This window comes from Pelophylax lessonae, assembly GCF_965119305.1.
Source record: "Pelophylax lessonae genome assembly, chromosome: 1".
NCBI lineage: Eukaryota > Metazoa > Chordata > Amphibia > Anura > Ranidae > Pelophylax > Pelophylax lessonae.
This window is the reverse complement of record NC_138768.1, coordinates 532,697,394-532,720,095: the sequence shown is the minus strand read 5'-3', so window position 1 is coordinate 532,720,095 and position 22,702 is coordinate 532,697,394. Positions and strand designations below refer to the sequence as shown.

The 22,702-nt window shown below is 43.8% G+C and overlaps 1 protein-coding gene across 2 annotated transcripts in view; it reads left to right on the top strand.

The window, feature by feature from the left end:
• The window catches only part of UBA6 (ubiquitin like modifier activating enzyme 6), a 142,949-nt gene that overhangs the window by 35,294 nt on the left and 84,953 nt on the right, over positions 1 to 22,702 (top strand). For both annotated transcript variants that reach the window (XM_082243659.1, XM_082243658.1), the window contains exons 14-16: positions 621 to 764; positions 14,064 to 14,131; positions 20,344 to 20,422. In XM_082243659.1, coding sequence (XP_082099785.1) covers positions 621 to 764; positions 14,064 to 14,131; positions 20,344 to 20,422 — 291 coding nt within the window. The remainder of the gene's footprint in view (positions 1 to 620; positions 765 to 14,063; positions 14,132 to 20,343; positions 20,423 to 22,702) is intronic.

Here is a 22,702-nt window from a genome sequence, read left to right as displayed (position 1 = left end):
TATGATAATCGAACTGTTGGTACAGCGCTTTCGAGAGTTGATCACAACAGTTCATCCGATTTTATTATCCAAATGGACAAGCAGGAACATTTTCTCGTAAGAAAGAACATCATTTTCGTTTAATCAGTACAGTTGTCGTTCGAAAATACAATACAAATACACTACAACACATGAAATCACTTCCGATTTTTATTTTTTTTTATTCTGTCTACGAGAGTTTTTGTAACGTTAGTAAACTGCATTTTCAATATGCGACTAGCATGCAAAAATAAATAAATAAATAAAACGGACGATCTGTTGTACGATTTTCGGATCGTGTGTACGGGGCTTTAGGCTTCGTTCATGTGTGTGCGTGCACATTTGCGCACACGTATTGCAGGTAGAGCAGCCCATTTATTTTAAAGAGCTGTCCTACTTGTGAGAAATGTGGGAAAATAATTCCCCATTCCTTTTTTTTTTTTTTTTATCACAGCGCACCGAACCGCATGGTTGTGCGGCATGTTTCTCTGCTGGTTGGGAAGGCTTGTGATTTTTGTAGGCATTCCCCAGCCGCAAAGATATAAACCTGGCCTTTAAAAGCATATAACCTTTTTTTTTAATGTGTGCATTCTGTCTTTCAGCCTGTGCTGGATGAGCAATTGGTTAAATGGTTGTCCTGGACATCTAGAGGTTTCTTGGCTCCCCTTGCAGCTGCCATGGGAGGAATTGCCAGTCAAGAAGCCTTGAAAGCAGTAACGGGAAAGTTTTCACCTTTGCAACAGTGGGTATGTTTTTCCAGGTTTTGGTTGCGTTTAGTTTGTGTTCTATTGGCACAAATTTTCATGTAAAATTCATAATATCTTTATAATAGGGATTGAAATGTTTGATTTACTTTAGTGTATTAACACATGAATGCATACTTCTCATGCCATATATGGTACCCGAGGTACTTCAGGTTCCTCTTTTTTGGTGAAAAAAGTGTAACTTCCATTCAACAACTGAGAGTGCATGTAAACTTTTATACTGTAATACATTTGTTATTTGCTCCCTTATGGTCTCTTAAATTTACCATTGAAAGCATTTTGTTAGATCTTTTTGGCAAGTGCAAAAAAAAGCTGTTTAACCAGAATTATTGTGAGTTCCAGGATTTTTCCCCCCTACCTGTATATGCTGCCATGGTAGTAAGAAACCTATACATAACAATAAATTAATTAAAGGGGTTGTAAAGGCGGAAATTTTTTTTTTTTTTTTTAATCTGAATGCATTCTATGCTTTCAGATAAAAAGCCTTCTGTGTGCAGCAGTCCTCCTAATACATCTCTGAGGTCCCTCTAGCTCCCAACGATGTTGTAGGAATGTCTCGGCCGTCCAGGACTTCCCTCCTCATTGGCCATTGGCTCCTGCTGCTGTCAATCAAAGTCAGTCAGCCAATGAGAATGGAAAGGGGGCGGGGCCAAGCCAGAGCTCTGTGTCTAAATGGACACACGGAGCTGTGGCGCGGCGCGGTTGCCCCTATAGCAAGCTGCTTGCTGTGGGGGCACCCAACAGGAGGGAGGAACCAGGAGAGCCAAAGAGGGACCCGAAAAGATGAGGATCGGGGCTGCTCTGTGCAAATCCACTGCAGATAAGTATAATATATTTGTTGTTTTTAATTTTAAGAAAAGCAAGACTTTACAATCACTTTTAAGTAACTCTCGCAGGATGTTAGTATAACTAAGGGCAAAACCTTCTTTCTTTTTATTTATTTATTTATTTTTAGTTTTGGATAGAGAAGAGAGGGATTAAAATGCTTGTCAGGTTTTTATGCTGTCTATGCCCCCGTTAGAGAGGACCCCCTCTTTTTGTCCTGTTTAGCATTTTAATTAAAAATTATCAAGTAAAAGAAAAAATCAGATTTCTCTTTCATTCATTGACGGACACAGCTCCTGAGAATTTTGATCCCTACAGGAGTAGGACACTAGGCAGAAAAAAAGACTCTTGGGCAGTCCCAGAAGGTATGCTCCCCCTCTCTGCATTATGTACTCCAGTTTTTTTTCTGCCCAGTCAGGAGTAAGGACCTAGTTCCTTGCTGGGATCTCTGGTCCTGGCAATTTTTTGTTTTTAAATACCTTTTTTTTCTCCCAGTTTATTTCCTGTGAGATCTACAATCAACTGCCGGACTGGGAGACGAGCTGCATAATCTAGATCCAGTGGTCACCCCAGTATGGCTAGCGAGCATGCGCAGAGCACAGCTCCACGCTAGGTCGGCCACAACATAGCCCCACCAGACGGGGGGCTAGCCTGCGAGTTAATCGTCGTGAGGCCGCATACACCCGGGTCTCGGCCTGCGTCGCAACATTTCTACTGGCCTACAGCCCCCCCCCATTTCAATGAGGGGAGGTTCTGTCTGGAGCGGTGCCCGTCTGGTTCCTGGTATGGTAAGTATCTGTCCCCCCTCTCCCCCAAAGGGTATTAGGGGGGGCGCAGGCCCCTCCCTGGGATGTTCGGACCCCCAGGTTCCCCTCCTTCCCGTTCAGCCCCCCTGTATTCTGGTGGTGGTCCCTGTGGGTCATCTAGTCTCCCCCCCCCCCCCCCCCCCCCATCTGGGGTAGTGTGGTGTGATAAACTCCACAGACACGACGTGGTTCTGCACTCCGTACTTTATTTTCTCTCCCACACTAACTAAACAGGAAGGGGAAATACATCATAGAATAGGAGGGAACACTGAAAAAAATGCAGTAACCGAAATGACCACAAGATGGCAGTATATTAAACAACTATATCCCTTGTACATGAAGTTAACAATCTCACTCTCTTCTTAAGATAAAAAAAAGAACGGGTGAGTTTGACATAAAACATTGTCACACAAAAATGATTTTTAGAACACAGTAGCATTCAAGTGAGTTTGCGTATTTAAACAAACAAAATAAAAATACCAAGATATATGCTCAATGGGCCAGATTTTACAGTTTCCATACACCCTCATACAGCGCTTTAGGAAGCATAAGAGCGGAAGCACCTTTTTTTGTCAAACAGTCAGCAAGTTGTGACTTGGCTGTTGACCAACGCACTTCTTTGATTTTATTAGCATGTATGAGCTCTTTGACACCGCTTATTTCTAATCTTAGTCTCTTCTCTGTGACCTGTTTTGTAGACTTAAGAGCGTCAAACAGGAAATGGTTATCAGTAACACAGATAAGAGGAAGAGCATTAAGATCAGCTTTACCAGTAGGGAGTTCAGAGTAGAGCATAGCCAAGAACATAGCATTGTCAATACCATCTGACATGGCAAGGGTTTCTCCTGCCAGTGTGCTTCTTACCACACGTCTAATTTTTTTAGATTGCCAAAACAGTGGGGAGAACTTTCCTGATTTTTCCATGAGGGCAATTAGAGCCCCACCCTGTGTACCTCCATCTGGAAGATTGCCCAGTGAAGCATCACTGAATACCACCAAACTCAACTCCTCACTGTTACCCAAGTATTGAAACTTAAGTGTTACCTTCTCTGACTTAAGTTTACGGAGCACTTTGTTCACTTCATGTATGGACTGAACAGTAGCATTATTAATGTTGGATGCTAGGCTACATGTGTCAAACATAACATCTGGTCTTGTTTGTTTAGCAACCCACAGAACCTGTCCTATTTTGCATCTGAGTTGTTCTCTTTCTTTCTCATTCAGTGGGGTCTCTCTCTGTACAGCACGTGTTGCCTGCAAATGAATTGGTTGTAGGTTTTCAATATAACTGTGCTGATGCACCTGTACTACACCACCCACAGTAGCAATGTTCATCCCCACATATGAAAAACTCTCACACTCTTCACGACCCACGTGAAATGCAGATTTAACCACTTTACCACTAGAGCATTTTGCTGTCTTACGTCTGGGCCACTTCTTGCGATTCGGCGCTGTGCGACTTTAACTGACAATTGCGCGGTCGTGCGACGCCGTACCCAAACGAAATTGACGTCCTTTTTTTCTCACAAACAGAGCTTTCTTTTGGTGGTATTTGATCACCTGTGCGATTTTTACTTTTTGCGCTATAAACAAAAAAAGAGCGTTTATTTTGAAAAAATAACAATATTTTTAACATTTTTTTATATGAAATTCCCCCCCAAAAAGATGTAAAAACCAATTTTTTTTTTAATTTTTGGCCAATTTGTTTTCTGCTACCCATGTTTGGTAAAAAAAATCGCAATAAGCGTATTTTGATTGGTTTGCGCAAAAGTTATTGCGTTTACTAACAAAGAGAAAGATTTCTGTCATTTTTGGTGTTTTTTTTTTAACGAGTAATGGCGGCGATCTGCGATTTTTTTTTTTTTTTTTTTTTTTTTTTTTTTTTTTTTTTTTTTTTTTTTTTTTTTTGCGGGACTGCGACATTGCGGTGGACAGATCGGACCCTTGACTGACATTTTTGACACTTTTGGGGGTACCAGTGACATTTCTACAGTAATCAGTGCTATATATATGCACTGTTACTGTAAAAATGACACTGGCAGGGAAGGGGTTAATTTTATTGGAGAGGGAGGGGTTAATGTATGCCTGGTGCTTACTGACGTGTGTGGGGGGAGGTGACTGTGTGAGACAGGGACAGATCGGATGTCCAGCTATGCTGAACACTCCGATCTGTCACTCCCTGTCACTGAGGAGATCCGCCCGCTTGTGTTTACACAGGCGGGCGGATCTCCACACTAGATCCCCGACGATCGGGGCAGAGCAGCGGCGATCGCCGCTGCTCCTCCCCTGGCCCGACTCCCGCTGTGAATGAAAACAGCGGGAGCGCGCCTCCGGCGGCGCGCGAGCGCCGCCTACAGGGGAGGAGTCTGGCGACGTAGGTCTACGTCGTCAGACGGGAACGAGCCACTTTGCCGCAGTACTATTCAAGTACTCAGCGGTAAAGTGGTTAAGCACAGGGATGACATTGGTTACAAAATGCTCTGAACCTGCCCAAAAAAAATCATCCACATGGCATGCCAGTACTCCTGTTACCTCAGACTGTTCATTCTGCCAATAAAACACTGCAGGATCAACCCGTGACATTTTACCCCCACTTTTCAGCATGAGTTCTTTTGACCTTGTTGTACCAGTAGAGGGAAGCATCTGCAAGTCCATACACACATTTATTTAGTTTCCACAACACATTGTCCACGCTCGCTTCTGGTGGGGGACAAATGTAAATGTCTCTTGAGAGTTCCATTCCCTGCAAAAAAGCAGACTTAATATCCATAGAGTTCACTTGCCATTTGTTTTGACAAATAACAGCTAACAGGAGCCTGAGTGATTCTGATGCACATGTGGGAGAATCTTTCTGTAATTCATGCATATTGACTTCAAAACCTCTCGCCACAAGGCGGGCTTTGGGAACAACACCACTAGAAGTTTCCTTTAACGTACAGACCCATCTAGTAGAGATACATTTCTGACCTTTGTCTGTGACTTCTTCGTAAACATTATTATTTTGCCAGTTGTCAATCTCTTGCGGTTTAGCAGCATCAAAAGAGATGTCTTTGGTAATAAGTACATCGCCATCTGTGTTCTCACATTCAGTGAGAAGATCATCAACTTGTGACATGTCTAAAGCTTCCTTTTGACCCTCGTTGCCATTTGGTTCAAGATACTGCACATTGTACCAGTTTCTATATTGCCCTTTTGCTTTCCCTGCTCTGCCTAAAACTCTGGCCGTGTGTTTTTGTCTCATCATTTCTGTTTGTAAATGTCACTGTCTGACCTGTTTTCAGTTTGACACCCGTGGAACCCACTGTATTAGTAGCATCCCTCTCATTAGTTTGTCTCACATCTTCTCTATCATCTGTTTCTGTGTTTTCATGGATTTGCACTTCTCTATTAACACTCATTTCATCATCTGAATTTTCTGACATATCAGTGTGTATTACATTTTCTTTTTCTGTACTATCTCCAGAAATATCAGGTAGTACAGGTGTATCCTCATCCTGTGCATTAACTTTATTCAGCCTGGACTGGTGTACTCTGACAAGGATACCACCATGTCTGACAAACACTACAGAGCCATCTTGACCGATAACTACAGCAGGACCTTTCCACTCTGTACTGTCTGCTCGTTTGTAGTACACTCTGTCTCCTGTCTCATACTTTTCATCTGTAGGCCTGAGCTGCTTTCGTAAAGCTCTTTTTATTCTTTCTGAGCATTCCACCTCTGTGAATGCTCTTCTGGAAGCATACAATGCTGCTAGGTGCTGTCCTACTCTAGTACTCATAGAAGTGCCTTCTAGAGCAGGCAGTTTATTAACCAAAATGGAGGGAAGATTAGGACTGTGACCAAACACCAGCTGGTGTGAACTATAACCATGCACATTAATCATACTGTTCTTGGCCATTAAAGCCCAGTCTAGAGCAGTCTGCCAGCCACACCCGTTTTCCCTTTTCACCTTCAGAAGAATCTCAGAGTCATGTTGTGTCTCTCCAGCAGCCCGTTGCTCCAAGGACTGTATGCCGCTGTGGTCTTCATCTCAATGTTGAATTTTTCTGCCATCTCTCTTATCTCCTCATTATTGAACTCACCACCGTTGTCAGTGTATATCCATTTTGGGGCACCATGAACACTTATCCACGAGTGAATGAAAGAGTTGACAATTTCAGAGGCTTTCTTTGTTCTCACAATGTTTCCACCGCTGAAGCGTGTGAAATGGTCGATGATGTGGAGGTACCATATGCCAGGTTCCAGCTCATGTAAATCCATTGCCACTGTCTCATTGTACTCTGAGGCTAAAGGCAAACCCACAGCAGGCCTGGGCTTGGTCCTATTATATCTTTGACATACCTCACAGTCACGGATAATCTCTTGCAGAATAACTGGATAGTCTTTGTCAGTATTTCCAGAGCTGAGGATAAGCCTCTGCAGCCGGTCTGCAGAGGCATGGCCAAACTGTTTGTGAAGCTTCAGGAGAATTTTACGCTTCTCTTTTGTAGACATCTCTGCTGTGATGACAAGAACTTCACTTTCATTGGTGTCCACTTCAGTATTACCATCTCTAATGTCGACTAGTAGTGTCCCGAACTAGTGAGCTCAAGAGGCACTGGTTGCTTGAACATGACAACTTTGTCATTCTCCATGTCTAAAACAGTTCCTGCTCTCTTTAGAGCCATTTTGCTCAGCAGTAAAGGGATATCAACAGGAACAACTTCCGTTTCAATGTGACATTTTGTTGGTCCGATCTTAGCGGGAAGCTTTACCTTTCTGTAGGAGTGTACCACCTGACCATCACCAAATCTGAAAGGTCTACAGCTTGAAGATTCTGTTTGCATCAGTTTGTTTATTTGGCTTTGGCTCAGGTCTTTCATGTAACTATCCAGCCACTTTTCACCACAAACAGTACGTGTGCATGCTGTGTCAATGATAGCTGATCCCAGTGATTCAGTTAGGAAGATCTCCGAGTCCGTCATAACTTTTGTAAACAGTGTAATGTTACACTCTTTGACATTTTCATCTTCTGCTAGCTTTACTTCATTTCTCTGATGAGGACAGTCTTTGGCCCAATGGTACGTGCTCTGACAAATTACGCATTTTGTTCGCTTACCATATTTGTCGAGCGGGTTTGTACCTTGCTGTGGCTGCCACTGTCTATTCTGTGACTGGCTGTTGTTCCGTCTGAATTTACCTGGTGGCCTCTGCTCCGTGAAAAACGCCGCATCTTGAGTCAAGCTGCCTCCACTTGCTCCACTAGTTTTTCCTCCGAAAATCCGTTTTAACGCTGACTTCATGGATGCAAATGTTAAATCCGTGCACGCTGTAAGTGCTAGCTGCCTACTCTTCTCTTCAAGACAAGCCGTGTCCAGTAGTTTAAACGCTAACACAGCGTCAGGCAAGGTCATGTTGTATTTCTTCATGCGGTTGTATCTCTGCTCAAAGTCTATGATGTAGTCTGCCATGGACATCGCGCTGTATTTGGAAATCAAGTCGAAATGAGAGTACGCTTCATAAGCGCAGTCTTTTTCTTCTCTCAAGAATACAGAGTCCAGCTTAGCTAACAAGGTTTCCATACCATTGTCTTCATTCAGATCGCTCGCGGGTATTTCCAAAGCGGTCTCTCTGGCTCGCCCCTCGAGCCCTAACACCACCGCCAGTGCCTGCTTCTTCTTGTCCAAATCCGTAACAAGTTTCCAAATACTAATTTCATTTTTCCAGCACTCGTATGGTCTGATTTCGTCAAACTTAGGTGGTACTCTATAGTTGGAAACCATCCTCTGCTACCATTGATAAACTCCACAGACACGACGTGGTTCTGCACTCCGTACTTTATTTTCTCTCCCACACTAACTAAACAGGAAGGGGAAATACATCATAGAATAGGAGGGAACACTGAAAAAGATGCAGTAACCGAAATGACCATAAGATGGCAGTATATTAAACAACTATATCCCTTGTACATGAAGTTAACATGGTGGTCTGGGCTGTTTCTGGGCCATGGTGGGGGCGGGGGGGGGGGGGGGGGGTACGCCACCGGTGACTGGGCTATTGGCTGAAGGGGGGATGTACCTGGTGGGGGCTCCTGCCCTGTTCTCCTTTTTTCCTTTTTGTGTCTTTCCTGGACCACAGGGATTCCTCCTGGGACCTTGGGAGCCTTGCAAAGCCGCCATTTTGTTGTGGCCTATATTGTGTAGTCTGGCGGCCGTTTTGCCTTGGTCCGGCATGGTGGACGCACTGATTGTGTCTGTGCGTGAAACTTTAAAAATGGAGGATGCAGCTGAAGCTGCGGCTGAGGCGCCTGTCCCCTTTGCCACTCACAAGCCGTCTAGAGTGGCGAAGGGGTTTCCTTTTCCCTTCTATTTTGACAGATTTGTCACAAAAGAGTGGGAACGTCTCTTTGTGGTTCCTAAATGCTTTGCGATGAGATACTCCTTTGAAGAGTCCCTCCTTAAAAAGTGGACTGTTCCACCGGTGGTAGACCCCATTGTTTTCAGGTTAAATGAGGCAACCATGGTCCTGGTTGAGTAATTGCTGGCCTTTAAGGATTCAGCTGACAGAAAAGTGAAGACTGTGGCCTGCAATATGTTCACTGTTGCGGGTTTGGCGCTTAGACCGGTCTTCACCATTGTCTTGGTGTCCCAAACTTTGACCGAGTGAGCTAAACTTTTTATGCCGTGACCTGGAGGGTGAGCAGCTTCCCCCCTGCCTTTGCTGAGCTGGCGGACCAGCTGATCCAGGGGCTGCAGTTTATCTGTAATGCCTCTTTGGATGCGGCTCCCCTGATCTCTAGACTGTCTGTCTGTTTCGGCAGTGGTACTTAAGAGCATATTGTGGCTTAAGTGTTGGTCTGCGGACCAGACCTCTAAAAAGGCCTTAACTAATCTACCTTTCAGTGCGATGGCCTGTTTGGGGCTACCCAGGATGACATCATTAGGAGTCTCACAGGGGGTGGGGAGAGTACTTTTTCTTCTGCCAGCTGGGAAGGGTAAAGAACCTTGTCATAGACGTGGCCAGTCCTTGGCTCACAAGACGTTTTTTCATCCCTCAGGGTCAGCTGACAAGGGTTCAAAGCCTTTCAAGGCCTCTTCGGAAGTATACAAGTGACCTTGGTTTGGCAAGCCAAGAGTGGGATTCTCCAGACCTCGCGGGCAAGGCTCCCTTGGCATGAAGGTGCGCCCTCACCCGTGCCTGGGGTGAAGGGACATCTTCGCTGGTTTCTGGGCCCGTGGACCTCATTGGTGCAAGACAAGTGGGTCCACAAAGTCATTTGGTCCGGCTACAAGATCAAGTTCCTTTCTTACCCTCCGGAAAGGTTCTTTCCTTCCAAATTGCGCCTATCCCCGGACTGATTGCAAGCTCTGTTTTGGGGCTATGCAAGACCTGTTGCTTCAGGGTGTAATAGTCCTTGTTCCGTCCTTGGAAGGTTTTCAGGGTTTTTATTCAAACCTGTTCACAGTTCCAAAGAAAGAGGGCAAGGTTCATCCAGTTCTAGATCTCAAGGCCCTGAACTGCTTTGTGTGGGAACAAAAGTTCAGAATGGAGTCCATTTGCACATTAATGGCATCCCTGCATCAGGGGGATTTCCTTGCTTCTATCGACGTTGCTTACTTGCACATTTCAATCTGTGCCCGTCACCAGCGCTTCCTCCGCTTTGCTGAAAGAGAAGAACATTATCCGTTCATGGCGTTAGCCTTTGGTCGCGCCTCCACTCCTCAGGTCTTCACAAAAGTGGTGCTCCTAGTTCTGCCGTTGCTTCGCTAGTGTGAAATCACAGTGCTGGGCTACCTTGACAACCTCCTCCTGCAAGCAGAGTCTTCTGCTGCTCTGGTGGACAACGTGGAGATCCCTTTACAGACTCAGAGGGAGTTTGGCTGGCTTCTGAATTGCCAGAAGTCTGCTCTGGTTCCCTCCAGAAAATTGGATTATCTGGGTCTGACTCTGGACTCTGCTCTAGCCAGGGTGTTCCTTCCTCTGGAAAAGCTCCAGAAATTGCATGCTGCATTCTTTATCTTCTGTCCAGCAGATGGTCATCCCCTGAACTTGCATGCGGGTGCTGGGCCTGATGGTATCTACCTTCGAGGAAGTTCTGTTTGCACAGTTCCATACGAGGTCCCTACAAAGGGAGATCTTGTCAAATGGGACAGGTGTCCGAAGTCTCTGGACAATCAGATCCAGCTTAGCAGGGAAACCAAAGGGTCTCTAGTCTGGGGGCTCTTCGACAGAGCAAATCCTTTCTCCCCTTGTATTGGACAGTAGTCACCACGGATGCTTGTCCTGGTGGGGAGGTTTCCTCAGTCGGAGCTCTGCTCAGGGTGTTTGGACACTGGAAGTGTCCAGACTCCCGATCAATGACCTGGAACTCAGAGCGATCTCTGGACGGATCGTCTTCAGGGGTGTCCAGTGAGAATTTAGTGGGACAGTGCCATGGCCATGGCTTATGTCAATCCCCAAGGTGGAACAAGAGGTGTGTTGGCAGCTCTAGATGTAGCAGGCATTTCATGGTGGGCAAAACGCTTCATTTCAGCCCTCTCCACTGTATACATTCCAGGGGTGGAAAACTGGCAGGCGGATTATCTCAGTCCGCAGGCGTTGGACAAAGGGGAGTGGTCCCTTCATCCAGATGGGTTTCATCAGCCATGTCTCTGGTGGGGCACCCCAAGGTTGATCTGTTAGCGTCTCGGCTCAACATAAAGGTTCAGAGGTTTGTGGCACGGTCACGGGATCCTCCTCCCCAGCTTCTCCCGAGACTCTTGCACAGGATCGAGGCAGAAGGGATTCCAATCATTCTAGTAGCCCTGGGCTGGCCTCGCTGGTCCTGGTACGCCAACCTGGTGTGGCTTGTCGCCGACGTAACTTGGAGACTGCCTCTCAGTGAGGATATTTTATCCTAAGGGCCAATCTTCCATCCCGCTTTACAGTTGCTGGGTTTGACAGCTTGGCTGTTGAAAGACAAGTGCTGAAGGATAGAGGTTTGCCTGGGTCGGTGATCCTGACACTGCTAAAAGCTAGACAGTTTACCTCTAGGAAGATCTACCATCGTACGTAGAAAGCGTACATTTCATGAGTTACTTGGTGTTCACCCTCGTTCGTTCTTTCTCGGTGGCTCGGGTCTTGGCCTTCCTTCAATGGGGAAGTTGAGCAAAAATTGGCCTTGAGTACCATCAAGGGCCAGGTGTCAGCCTTGGCTGTCTTCTTTCAATGACCCCTGGCCGCGCACTCCCTGGTGTGTACCTTTTTTTTATTCAGGGGATTCGACATTTGACTGACTCCACCGGTGCGGTCTACTCCTAGGATCTGAACTTGGTGCTTTCAGTCCTCCAGAAGCCTCCCTTTGAAAATATTCGGGAGATTCCCCTGCTTACGCTGTCTCAGAAGGTGGCCTTTTTGGTGGTGATCACCTCTGAGTGCAAGGTGTTGAAGTTGGTGGCGTTGTCTTGTTGCACCCCCTACTTGGTCCACAAAGATAAGGTGGTTCTTTTGTCCTTGTCCGTCGTTCCTTCCTAAAGTCTCTGATTTTCCATTTTAATGAAGACGTGTTGCCTTCCCTGTGTCCCAGGCCTAAACATTCTAAGGAAATTGCATAGCATACCCTGAATGTGGTTCGCGTGATTCAGGTGTACCTGGCAGCTACAGAGTCTTTTCGGAAGTCATACTCATTATTTGTGCTCACAGATGGGCCAAGAAAAGGACTTTCCACTTCTTGTGCAAGCAGTTCAAGATGGATCAGACAGATGGTAACTCAGGCCTATTTGATCAAGGGTCAGGTTCCTCCTTTCCCTGTGAAGGTGCACTCTACTCGGGCACTCAGTGCTTCTTGGGCCTTCTGTCATCAGGCGTCGGTGATGCAGCTTTGCAAGGTGGCCACCTGGTCGTCGGTGCACACTTTCACAAATTTCTATAAAGTGGATGTGTTGGCATCTGCGGATGCTTCCTTTTTTGGCTGCAAGGTTTTGCAAGCTGCTGTTTAGAGGGTCTGTTCCCTCTTTGGGGGAGTCATTTTCAGGTGGGCTCCAGTTGTTTTTTGTTGAGCTTTTGTTACCTGGTTGGCTAGTTTTAGCCTTGAATTTTTTTTTTTTTTTTTGCTTTTTCCCATCCCTCATGTTTTGACACTGACATTCCGCTGGTCAAGATTCTCAGGAGCTGTATCCGTCAATGAACATCAGAGAAATGGAATTTACGGTAAGTCAAAAATCAAATTTTTTTTGGCTTGTCCCCAGAAAAGTAGGGCACTAGTTCTGGTGACATTGAGGGGGCCCAAAAAGTTCCCCTAATTTGAGGGTTTTCCTCTCACTTCCTGTTTGGCTGTGGGACAAGATTCACTTTTGGGAACATGGAACTTGTTACATGTTCCATCCGTTTTTAGGGTGGAAAATGTAACATGTTCCCAATGCTGCATCTGGTGCCTTATTTCACCCCCTCCCTGTGACAGCAGTACACGGAGAAGTTCCCTTTACTAGCTGTCACTTTTTTAAATCTGCATGACCGTGCGGGGCTCCCCCCACGCAGCCACATCATTCATCCACACAGCTCTGTGTGTGGATGAACTACAAGCCCCAAATCCTTTGCGGCTGTCAGCTTGTAGTTCAGCTGTGGAGTGATGTGGTAGTTCATTTATTCTTCCTGTCCATGTATCTGCTTGACATATCTGCAGGAGACTTGCATGGCACCAGTGGGCTGTTCGGTGGTACAATTCATTACAGGCTCCGAAAAAAAAAAAAAAAAAAAAAGAACTTATTAAATGAACATATTTTTTTTTTTTTTTTTGTATTTTTTTTCTCTTTCCAGCCGATTTTTTCAATACAGCACTGCGTTACTTTAACTGACAATTGCGCAGTCGTGCGACACTCTACCCAGATAACATTTTTGTCCTCCTCCCCCCACAAATAGAGCTTTCTTTTGGTGGTACTTGATCACCGTTTGCGGTTTTTATTTTTTTGCGCTATAAAAAAACTAAAATTTTTTTGAAAAAAAAAAGCAATATTTTTTACATTCTGCTATAAAACATACGCAATAAAAAAATTTAAAAAACAAATTAATCAATTTAGTACTCTGCCTATTTGGTACTCTCCTGGTGGTGGGCAGGCCTTGATTCCTTGATGATGCAAAGAGAGGCTGCTTCATTACACAGTGAATGAAGGGCACGGTCATCACACCCCCTAGAGGCCAGGCTTATGATGCTCTACATTCACAGTTCTCAATTTCCCAGGTTAAGTGATGCTGGACATCCATCAACGCCGACATCTTTGTGCAAGGAATAGATATTTTGTGAGGGACATCTGTAGAGTTGCCTGGAGTTGGGTTTTAACATGCATTGTACCTACTGTATATCCATAGTCATTATATTCTGCATTCTAGTAAAGACCAGATGCATTGAACCTGACTGTTTGGGTACATAAGCCTCTGTTTTTTCATTTCTTGCCGTAGCCAAAATCCTATTGAGGTAAATATCTTACAGAGGTTAGGTTGACACTTCACAGATTCAGAGCATACACTTAATGACAGCGTAGATTTAATCTGCAAGTACCAATTTTTGCATAAGAGGAGGTTTCTGTCTCATCTTGTTTTTTCCATATATTCACTTGCTTACTCACATACACTTCCTATAAATATTAGCTATTAGTACTTGTTTAATTTAAATGCATTGCTTGGTGTTTTTTCCAGCTATTTCTGGATGTCCTGGAGATTGTCAAACCACTGGAGCTAATCAGCAAAGAAGAATTCCTTCCAAGGTACCATTTTGTTTATTTCATTTAATTTATCTGCTGGATTGTACAAGCTTGTGTACATGGGTGTTACTGGCTTTTACATTTTGAATGGGCTGGCAGTGCACTTTAGTGCAAAAAAGAAAGGGCATGACCCTTTTTTCCAAAACAGTGTACCCAATACATGGCATGTACATTGTCAGGTGCTGTAATATGGTTGTGTTGCACAATACTGTAATAGTTTTGGATACCATTCAAAAGTGAAAACAATTTGAATAGCAAAATTCTGTTTCAAAGATGATGGTTCTGTAATGTGGTATCACGTGGTAAAACGCACATGACCCCAAGATCGAGATATATACACACACACAGAGTGATAGGTTTCAACCATTTTTTTCTTTTAATTTGAGGACTATGGCTTACAGCTAATGACAACCCAAAATTCAGTATCTCAGAAAATTACCCCCCAATTGACCCCTTTTTTTTGGAAGGTAGACAGTACAAGGTATTTAGCAAGAGGCATGGTGAGTTTTTTTTTTTTTTTTTTTTGAAGTTGTAATTTTTTCCCACAATTCTTGGGAATATATACATACATACATACATACATACATACATACATACATACATACATACATACATACATACATACATACATTTTTTTTTTCTTTGTTTTTTTTTCCCGCAAAGTTGTTAATTTTATAAGATCTTTCTAACACATAGCATGTACATAGCAAAAGTGACACCCTAAAATACATTCTGCTACTCCTCCTGATTATGGCAATGCCACATGTGTAAGACCTTTTTTTTACAGCCTAGCCAAATAGAGAGGCCCAACATCCAAGGAGCACCATCATGCGTTCTAGGGACAAATCATACACATAAATTCCCGACAACCTATCACATTGTTGAAGGCCCATCATATTTCTAACACATAGCATAATACACACCAAAATACACTCTGCTGAGCAAAGGGTAAACAAAAGATTACCTGTGGTTTTAGCAGTGCAGTGATCCAGGCAGCAGGCAGGAATGTAGACAGTGAAAGGATTGTCCAGGCAGCAGGCAGAATTACTGTCTATAGTCAGTACAGACAGAGATATTGTCAGCACAGCCAAAGCATTGGTCCAGGTAGCAGGCAGGGATGTGGTCAGCAGCAGCGAAAGGATTGTCCATGCAGCAGGCAGAAATACTGTCCATAGTTAGTGCAGGCAGAGATATGGTCAGTACAGCCCAAGTATTGGTCCAGGCAACAGGCACATTAAAAGTCCTGGGTCAGTGCAGGCAGATATATTGTCAGTACAGCCAAAGTATTGGCAGGACCATCAAGCTTAGGGCCTCGGTCAGGAAAGAATAGGTACAAGTGTAGAGGCTTCTCCCACCCAAATCACTTTGAAGCCTCCAGAGTCCAGATCCTGTTCTGGGAATTACAAAACCCAGAGAAAACGAAAAGCTGATTTTCTTAACTAAGAATGCTATTCTGAAGCCCCTCACATATGTGAGGCCCCTGTGATATTTTGAATCTCACTACTACAGTAGCAGGGCGAAAGATCAGTCCCAGTGGCAGGCAAAAAACATGGTCGTAACAGGCTGAGGTCAGTGCAGGTAAAAGGCAGAAATAGACGGTAGGCAAAGACATAGTCTATAAACAGGCCAGGGTTGGTTCGCATGGAAGGCAGTGATATAGCTGGTTGAGGCAGCAGGGAAATGGCAGTCTGTTAGAAATATGGGCTAATAGTTTAAGACAGTGTGATAGCATCTGAAGCATTGTTTGATGCATAGGCCAGGTTGGAAGGGACATTGGGGACAATGAAAACTGGTGTCTTTCCTAATTCCTCTCTTGCTACACACCCGGTGACTAGATGCTGTGCGAAGCCCATCCTGTTTTTTTCTTGCTGTACCACAGACCAAAATTTTCTTAATGTACAGGTGGCGGAAAAGGGGCAAACTTGTATAATAATCGTCCATGTAAATGTGATACCCCTTTTGCAACAGTGGTAATGCTAGGTCCCAGACAGTTTTTACACTTCTTCCCATGTACATTGGGCACTCAGGGGGCTGGAGCTGGGAGCCTCTGCCTTTGTACCCGCAGAAGGCGTACACCTATCCAGTGGTGCTTTCCCAGAGCTTGTTGAGCTTTATCCATACATGGCCCTCTTACTGGAAATGTACTGCTTAAATTCCAGTCGGCCTGTGAAATGAACCAGGGATTCGTCCAGAGATGTTTTGGTCAGGGACATAAAGTTCAGAAAACCTTTTAGAAAAAAAATCAATTAGGGGGCAAATTTTATTCAGTTTGTCAAAATTGGGATGCTTTCGGTGAGGGCACTGGGAGTTATCGCTGAAAGGCAGGAAGTCCATTATCATGTCATAGCGGGACTTGTACATGACAGCTGAAAAAATTGGCATGTGTTGGATGGGGTTGGTAGACCAATAAGAATGCAATTTTTTTTTTTTGTAAGTACCATATTGATTGTAAGGCCCCAAAACAATCTAAGCTCCTCCACTGTTAAGCGTCTTCATTCGAAAGGATGGGCATAGCATGAGTTGGGGTTGTTCTCTATGTACTGTCGGGCAAAAATTTGTTTGGTCCACGATGATTTTGAAGTAATTTGTCAGGGAAAAAAAAAATAAAAACATCAATCACAGAACAATTTTCGGTGTTGACCTGCACTCCTGGCTGTGCTGTGAAAGGGGGATTGTAGCTGACCCTGAGCTAGCCACAATGGGTTTGCTAAGGCATCTGGAAGATGTTTGGGCTCTAACTCTTCGGGTCTGGTGTGAAATTCCAGTGCTTGTACTGGGCCTTTCCTCCTGGGGTCTAGCGACATTGGCTTTCTCCGATTGGCCATTTGGATGTATAACGTTGCGGGTGGCTGCTTGGTTTTCAGAGCGCCGTCTTTTAGGACGAACTGCTTCCTCCTCTGATTTGGTCGCCGATGTACTGCCTTCAAAGGGCTCAAATTCTGAATCCGAATTGTAATCGGACAGTAAGAGCTCCCTGCTGCTCTCATCCATCAGGCGTAGAAATTGATGTGCCTCTTCGGTAGTGAAAACTTTTGGATATGGTGGCTATATGACAGGTGACACTTATGGGCTGCACGACAGGTAGTAATGGGCTGCACGACAGGAAGTGATGGGCTGCACGACAGGAAGTGATGGGCTGCACGACAGGAAGTGATGGGCTGCACGACAGGAAGTGATGGGCTGCACGACAGGTAGTGATGGGCTGCACGACAGGTACACGGGTGCTTTAATCAGTTGGAGACAGGTGGGCTAGTGACAGGTACTCTGATGGGCTAGTGACAGGTACTCTGATGGGGTGGGGGCAGGTACGCTGATGGGCAGGTACGCTGATGGGCAGGTGGCAGGTACGCTGATGGGCAGGTGGCAGGTACGCTGATCGGCAGGTACTTGGGTGCTCTGATGAGCTATTGACAGGTACTCGGGTGCTCTGATGGGCTGATGACTGGTAGTCTGATGGGCTCACAGATAGGTACTCTAATGAGCTGGTGACAGGTCCTTTTTTTTTTTTTTCAGTGGGGCAATCAGGGCACAGTAACTCACATGATCTCTTCCTCACACTGGATCAGTGTGTGAGGAGGAGAACCCGGTAACAGTTACCCCCTCTTTGTTTACATTTATGTAATTTCATTGGCTCTTTACCCTGATTGCGGATGGCCTTTGTCTGAGGGACAAGCCTCATCCCGATTGCCGTGCTGCATGCCCCTGGGGGGGGCGCGCACGAGCGGCGTGTACAGAGATCTCTCATGTGACTAGCTGTGATTGAACAAAGCTAGTCACATGGGTAAAGAGCCAATTTCATTAAATTAAATACGTATTGGTACTTTTGGCAGTGTGGGCTGATGCCAAGTCCTGCTGGAAAATTAAATCTGCATTTTCCATAAAGCTGATCAGCAGAGGGAAGCATGAAGTGCTCTAGAATTTTTTGGTAGAGGGCTGCGCTGACTTTGGACTTAATAAAACACAGTGAATCAACACCAGCAGATAACATGGCTCCCCACATCATCATGGACTGTGGAAACTTCACACTGGACCTCGTGCAAATTGGATTCTGTGCCTCTCCACTTCCTCCAGACTCGGGGACCTTGATTTTCAAATGAAACGCTAAATGTTCCACAGTCCTTCATGATTCATGGAGCCATGTCATCTGCTGGTGTTGGTCCACTGTGTGTTTTATTAAGTCCAAAGTCAGCGCAGCCCTCTACCAGGAAAATCTAGAGCACTTCATGCTTCCTTCTGCTGACCAGCTTTATGGAGATGCTGATTTCATTTTCCAACAGGACTTGGCACCTGCCCACACTGCCAAAATTACTAATACCTGGTTTAATGATCATGGTATTGCTGTAAACTCGCCTGACCTAAACCCCATAGAGAATCTGTGGGGTATTGTCAAGAGGAAGATGAGAGACACCAGACCCAACAATGTAGACAAGCTGAAGGGCACTGTCAAAGAAACCTGGGCTTCCATAATGCCTCAGCAGTGCCACAGGCTGATCACCTCCATGCCACGCCACATTGATGCAGTAATTCATGCAAAAGAAACTCTGACCAAGTATTGAGGACATACTATACTGTAAATGGACATACTTTACAGTAAGCCAACATTTCTGTATTAAAAATCTTTTTTTATAGGTCTTCTGTAATATTCAAATTTTCTGAGATACTGAATTTTGGGTTTTCACTAGCTGTAAGCCATAATCATCAAAATTTGAAATAATGCTTGAAATCTATCAGTCTGTGTGTAATGCATCTATATAAAATATGAATTTCATTTTTTTAATTGAATTACTGAAATTAACTTTTTTGATGAAATTGTAATTTTATGGGGTGCACCTGTATACACATTTTCTTCATTTTCATCGTCTTCATTTATAAAATGTGGGGCTAGGTTAATAATAAGAAACCGAATGGATAAATGGTGTATAGCTTCAGCAGTATGCAGATGAACTGTGGTAGACTGCAGAACAACCATTACACAAATCCTATTTTGTAAGGCTATATTTGGGAAAGCAAATTTTAATTTTACCAGACTGCCACTTATTGGATCACATGAGATAATAAATGTGCTAATCATGTTGACTTAAGCTGGGCTGAAGCAAAAATCAGGAATTGCGAATATCGGATGGAACATTACTTAAAAAAATCTTTTGCCTAGGGCAGAAATCGTTCCAAGTAATAACCTTTTGAAATACATTTAGGTGCTGCTGACCTTGTGTGGCCATAATGGCGAGTTATTTCGCTATCTGCAAGTCAAACATTTTATGCCGTCTCTAATCTCTTTTCCAACTGCAGTGACATCCATGACGCCTTTTTAAAGGTGCTGTCATAAGGACCCACAACTCCCTAGGCTTGATCACCTTGCTATTTTTTTAACACCTTACCGGTTCCACATCCTCATAACACATACCTGTTTATGTGGAGATGGAAATTAGACCTCTGCATTTTGCTTGAACCTAATCGCAACAAATATGGGAAACTACTAACTTTTGCTCCAAGAATATACGGTACTCGCTCTCAAAATTAATTCTAAATTCCTTTATTGCTGGTAATTCATTTTGACTGGAGTTGCACATTCTACTCCGAGTCATGCTGGGGCCTGCTTCCGGGGCTACTCAGAGTTGGGCACTTACACCCACATATGGACCTGTCCATTTATTCAGGCTTTGTGGAACCAGGTCCATGATATAATACAGGCTGACAAACCCCTTATTCCTGGAAGCTGTAAATCTAAAATCTACTGGATGCTCACAAACGATAAATTGACTTCCAAACTAACTGACATGATTCATATTTTTTACAAAACATGGGACCCATAGATCTCAAAATGCATGCCCTCAGACTTTGATTGGCGTCCTCTAGACTTGTGAGCGACCATTCAATTTCCCTGAAGTTGATGGGCCATCATCTTCTCTTCTGTAATGTTCCTCCCCTACTCTTTGACCCTCTCCTGCTCTTCTTATCTTCCCCCTCCTTTTCTCTTACACTGTTTTTTTTTTTTTTTACTCCAGTTCTCTTCTAATATACTGGTCAAATTCCTCTATTATCTTGTCTACATTGGCTACTTTTTGACCTGTACCACACCACTAGCCTGTGTGCCTTGCTAATCCACCATGTATCTTGCTCTGGACTGTAGTGTGCTACCAAGTAAAAATAATAAAAATCATTGAACATAAATACATTTTGTTGATATTGTAGTAATATTTTTATTGTTTATGTAGGGGAGATCGATATGATGCTCTCAGAGCTTGCATTGGAGACACATTTTGTAAGAAGATTCACAACTTGAATGTTTTCATGGTATGTATTTTTTCTTGTTCATTATTTTTTTTATATATATATATATATATATATATATATATAGTATCTCACAAAAGTGAGTACACCCCTCACATTTCTGTAAATATTTAATATATTTTCATGTGACAACACTGAAGAAATTATACTTTGCTACAATGTAAAGTAGTGAGTGTACAGCTTGTATAACAGTGTAAATTTGCTGTCCTCTCAAAAATAACTCAAAATACAGCCATTAATGTCTAAACCGCTGGCAACAAAAGGGAGTACAACCCTAAATGAAAATGTCCAAAATGGGCCCAATTAGCAATTTTTCCTCATGTCAATATTTTATGTGGCCACCATTATTTTCCAGCACTGCCTTAACCCTCTTGGGCATGGAGTTCACCAGAGCTTCACAGGTTGCCACTGGAGTTCTATTCCACTCCTCCTCCAGGACGACATCACAGAGCTGGTGGATGTTAGAGACCTTGCGCTCCTCCACCTTCCGTTTGAGGATGCCTCACAGTTGCTCAATAGGGTTTAGGTCTGGAGACATGCTTGGCCAGTCCATCACCTTTACCCTCCGCTTCTTTAGCACGGCAGTGGTCGTCTTGGAAGTGTGTTTGGGGTCGTTATCATGTTGTAATACTGCCCTGCAGCTCAGTCTCCGAAGGGAGGGGATAATGATCTGCTTCAGTATGTCACAGTACATGTTGGCATTCATGATTCCCTCAATGATCTGTAGCTCGCCAGTGCCAGCAGCACTCATGCAGCCCCAGACCATGACACTCCCGCCACCATGTTTGACTGTAGGCAAGACACACTTGTCTTTGTACTCCTTACCTGGTTGCCGCCACACACGCTGAATGCAATCTGAACCAACTAAGCTTATCTTGGTCTCATCAGACCACAGGACATGGCTCCAGTAATCCATGTCCTTCTTCTATTTGTCTTCAGCAAACTGTTTGCAGGCTTTCTTGTGCATCATCTTTAGAAGAGGCTTTCTTCTGGGACAACAGCCTTGCAGACCAATTTGATGCAGTGTGCAGCGTATGGTCTGAGCACTGACAGGCTGATCCCACCCCTTGAACCTCTGCAGCAATACTGGCAGCACTTATACGTCTAATTCCCAAAGACAACCTCTGGATATGACACTGAGCATGTGGACTCAACTTCTTTGGTTGACCATGGTGAGGCCTGTTCTGAGTGGAATCTATCCTGTTAAACCGCTGTAAGGTCCTGGCCACCGTGCTGCAGCTTAGTTTCAGGGTCTTGGCAATCTTCTTTTAGCCTAGGCCATCTTTATGTAGAGCAACAATTCTTTTTTTTCTCCCTTTTTTTTTTTTTTTTTTTTTTTTCTTTAAGATCCCAGATCCCCAGAGAGTTCTTTGCCATGGGGTGCCATGTTAAACTTCCAGTGACCAGTATGAGAGAGTGGGAGCGATAACACCAAATTTAACACACCTGCTCCCCATTCACACCTGAGACCTTGTAACACTAATGAGTCACATGAGCCCGGGGAGATAAAATGGCTAATTGTGCCCAATTTGGACATTTTGACCTAGGGGTGTATTCACTCTTGTTGCCAGCGGTTTAGACATGAATGGCTGTGTTTTTGAGTTATTTTGAGAGGACAGCAAATTTACACTGTTTATACAAGCTGTACAATCACTACTTTACATTGTAGCAAAGTGTCATTTCTTCAGTGTTGTCGCATGAAAAGATATAATAAAATATTTATAAAAATGTGTGGGGTGTACTCACTTATGTGTGTGTGTATATGTGTGTAATATAAATATATATAAAATGTGTGTGTGAAACTACCTAAATCTTGAATTCACATGTAGAAGTTTGGGTACAAGAGAAATAACTTCATGTCGTATGGCTAGGGGATAATACAAATGTTGATAAGCCAAAAAAGCATATAATACTACATTGCAAACTTTTTTTTTTTTTTTTTTTTATTTAGAACAGACACCACTCTGGTCAGGCTTTAACTTCAAAGTGCTGGTTGTTCTTTTCATGTTCTGTAATTTCTGTACAAAAATTTGATTTGTGGCATCTGTGTATCCATCAACATCTTTTACTACATGTAATACTGTGCCTCCTATTTTAAGTCGTATGTTGTTCTGGCCATATAGCAATCTGTTTATTGATGCCTAAAGGCTGCACATGTGTTCTTCTTTTTATTTATTTTTTTTTTTTTTTGAAAAGCCTAATAAAATAGTTTTGTAGTAAAAAAAAAAAGACCCCACTCTAAATCTTAAGGGATTTATAGTATGTACACCATTTAGAATATAT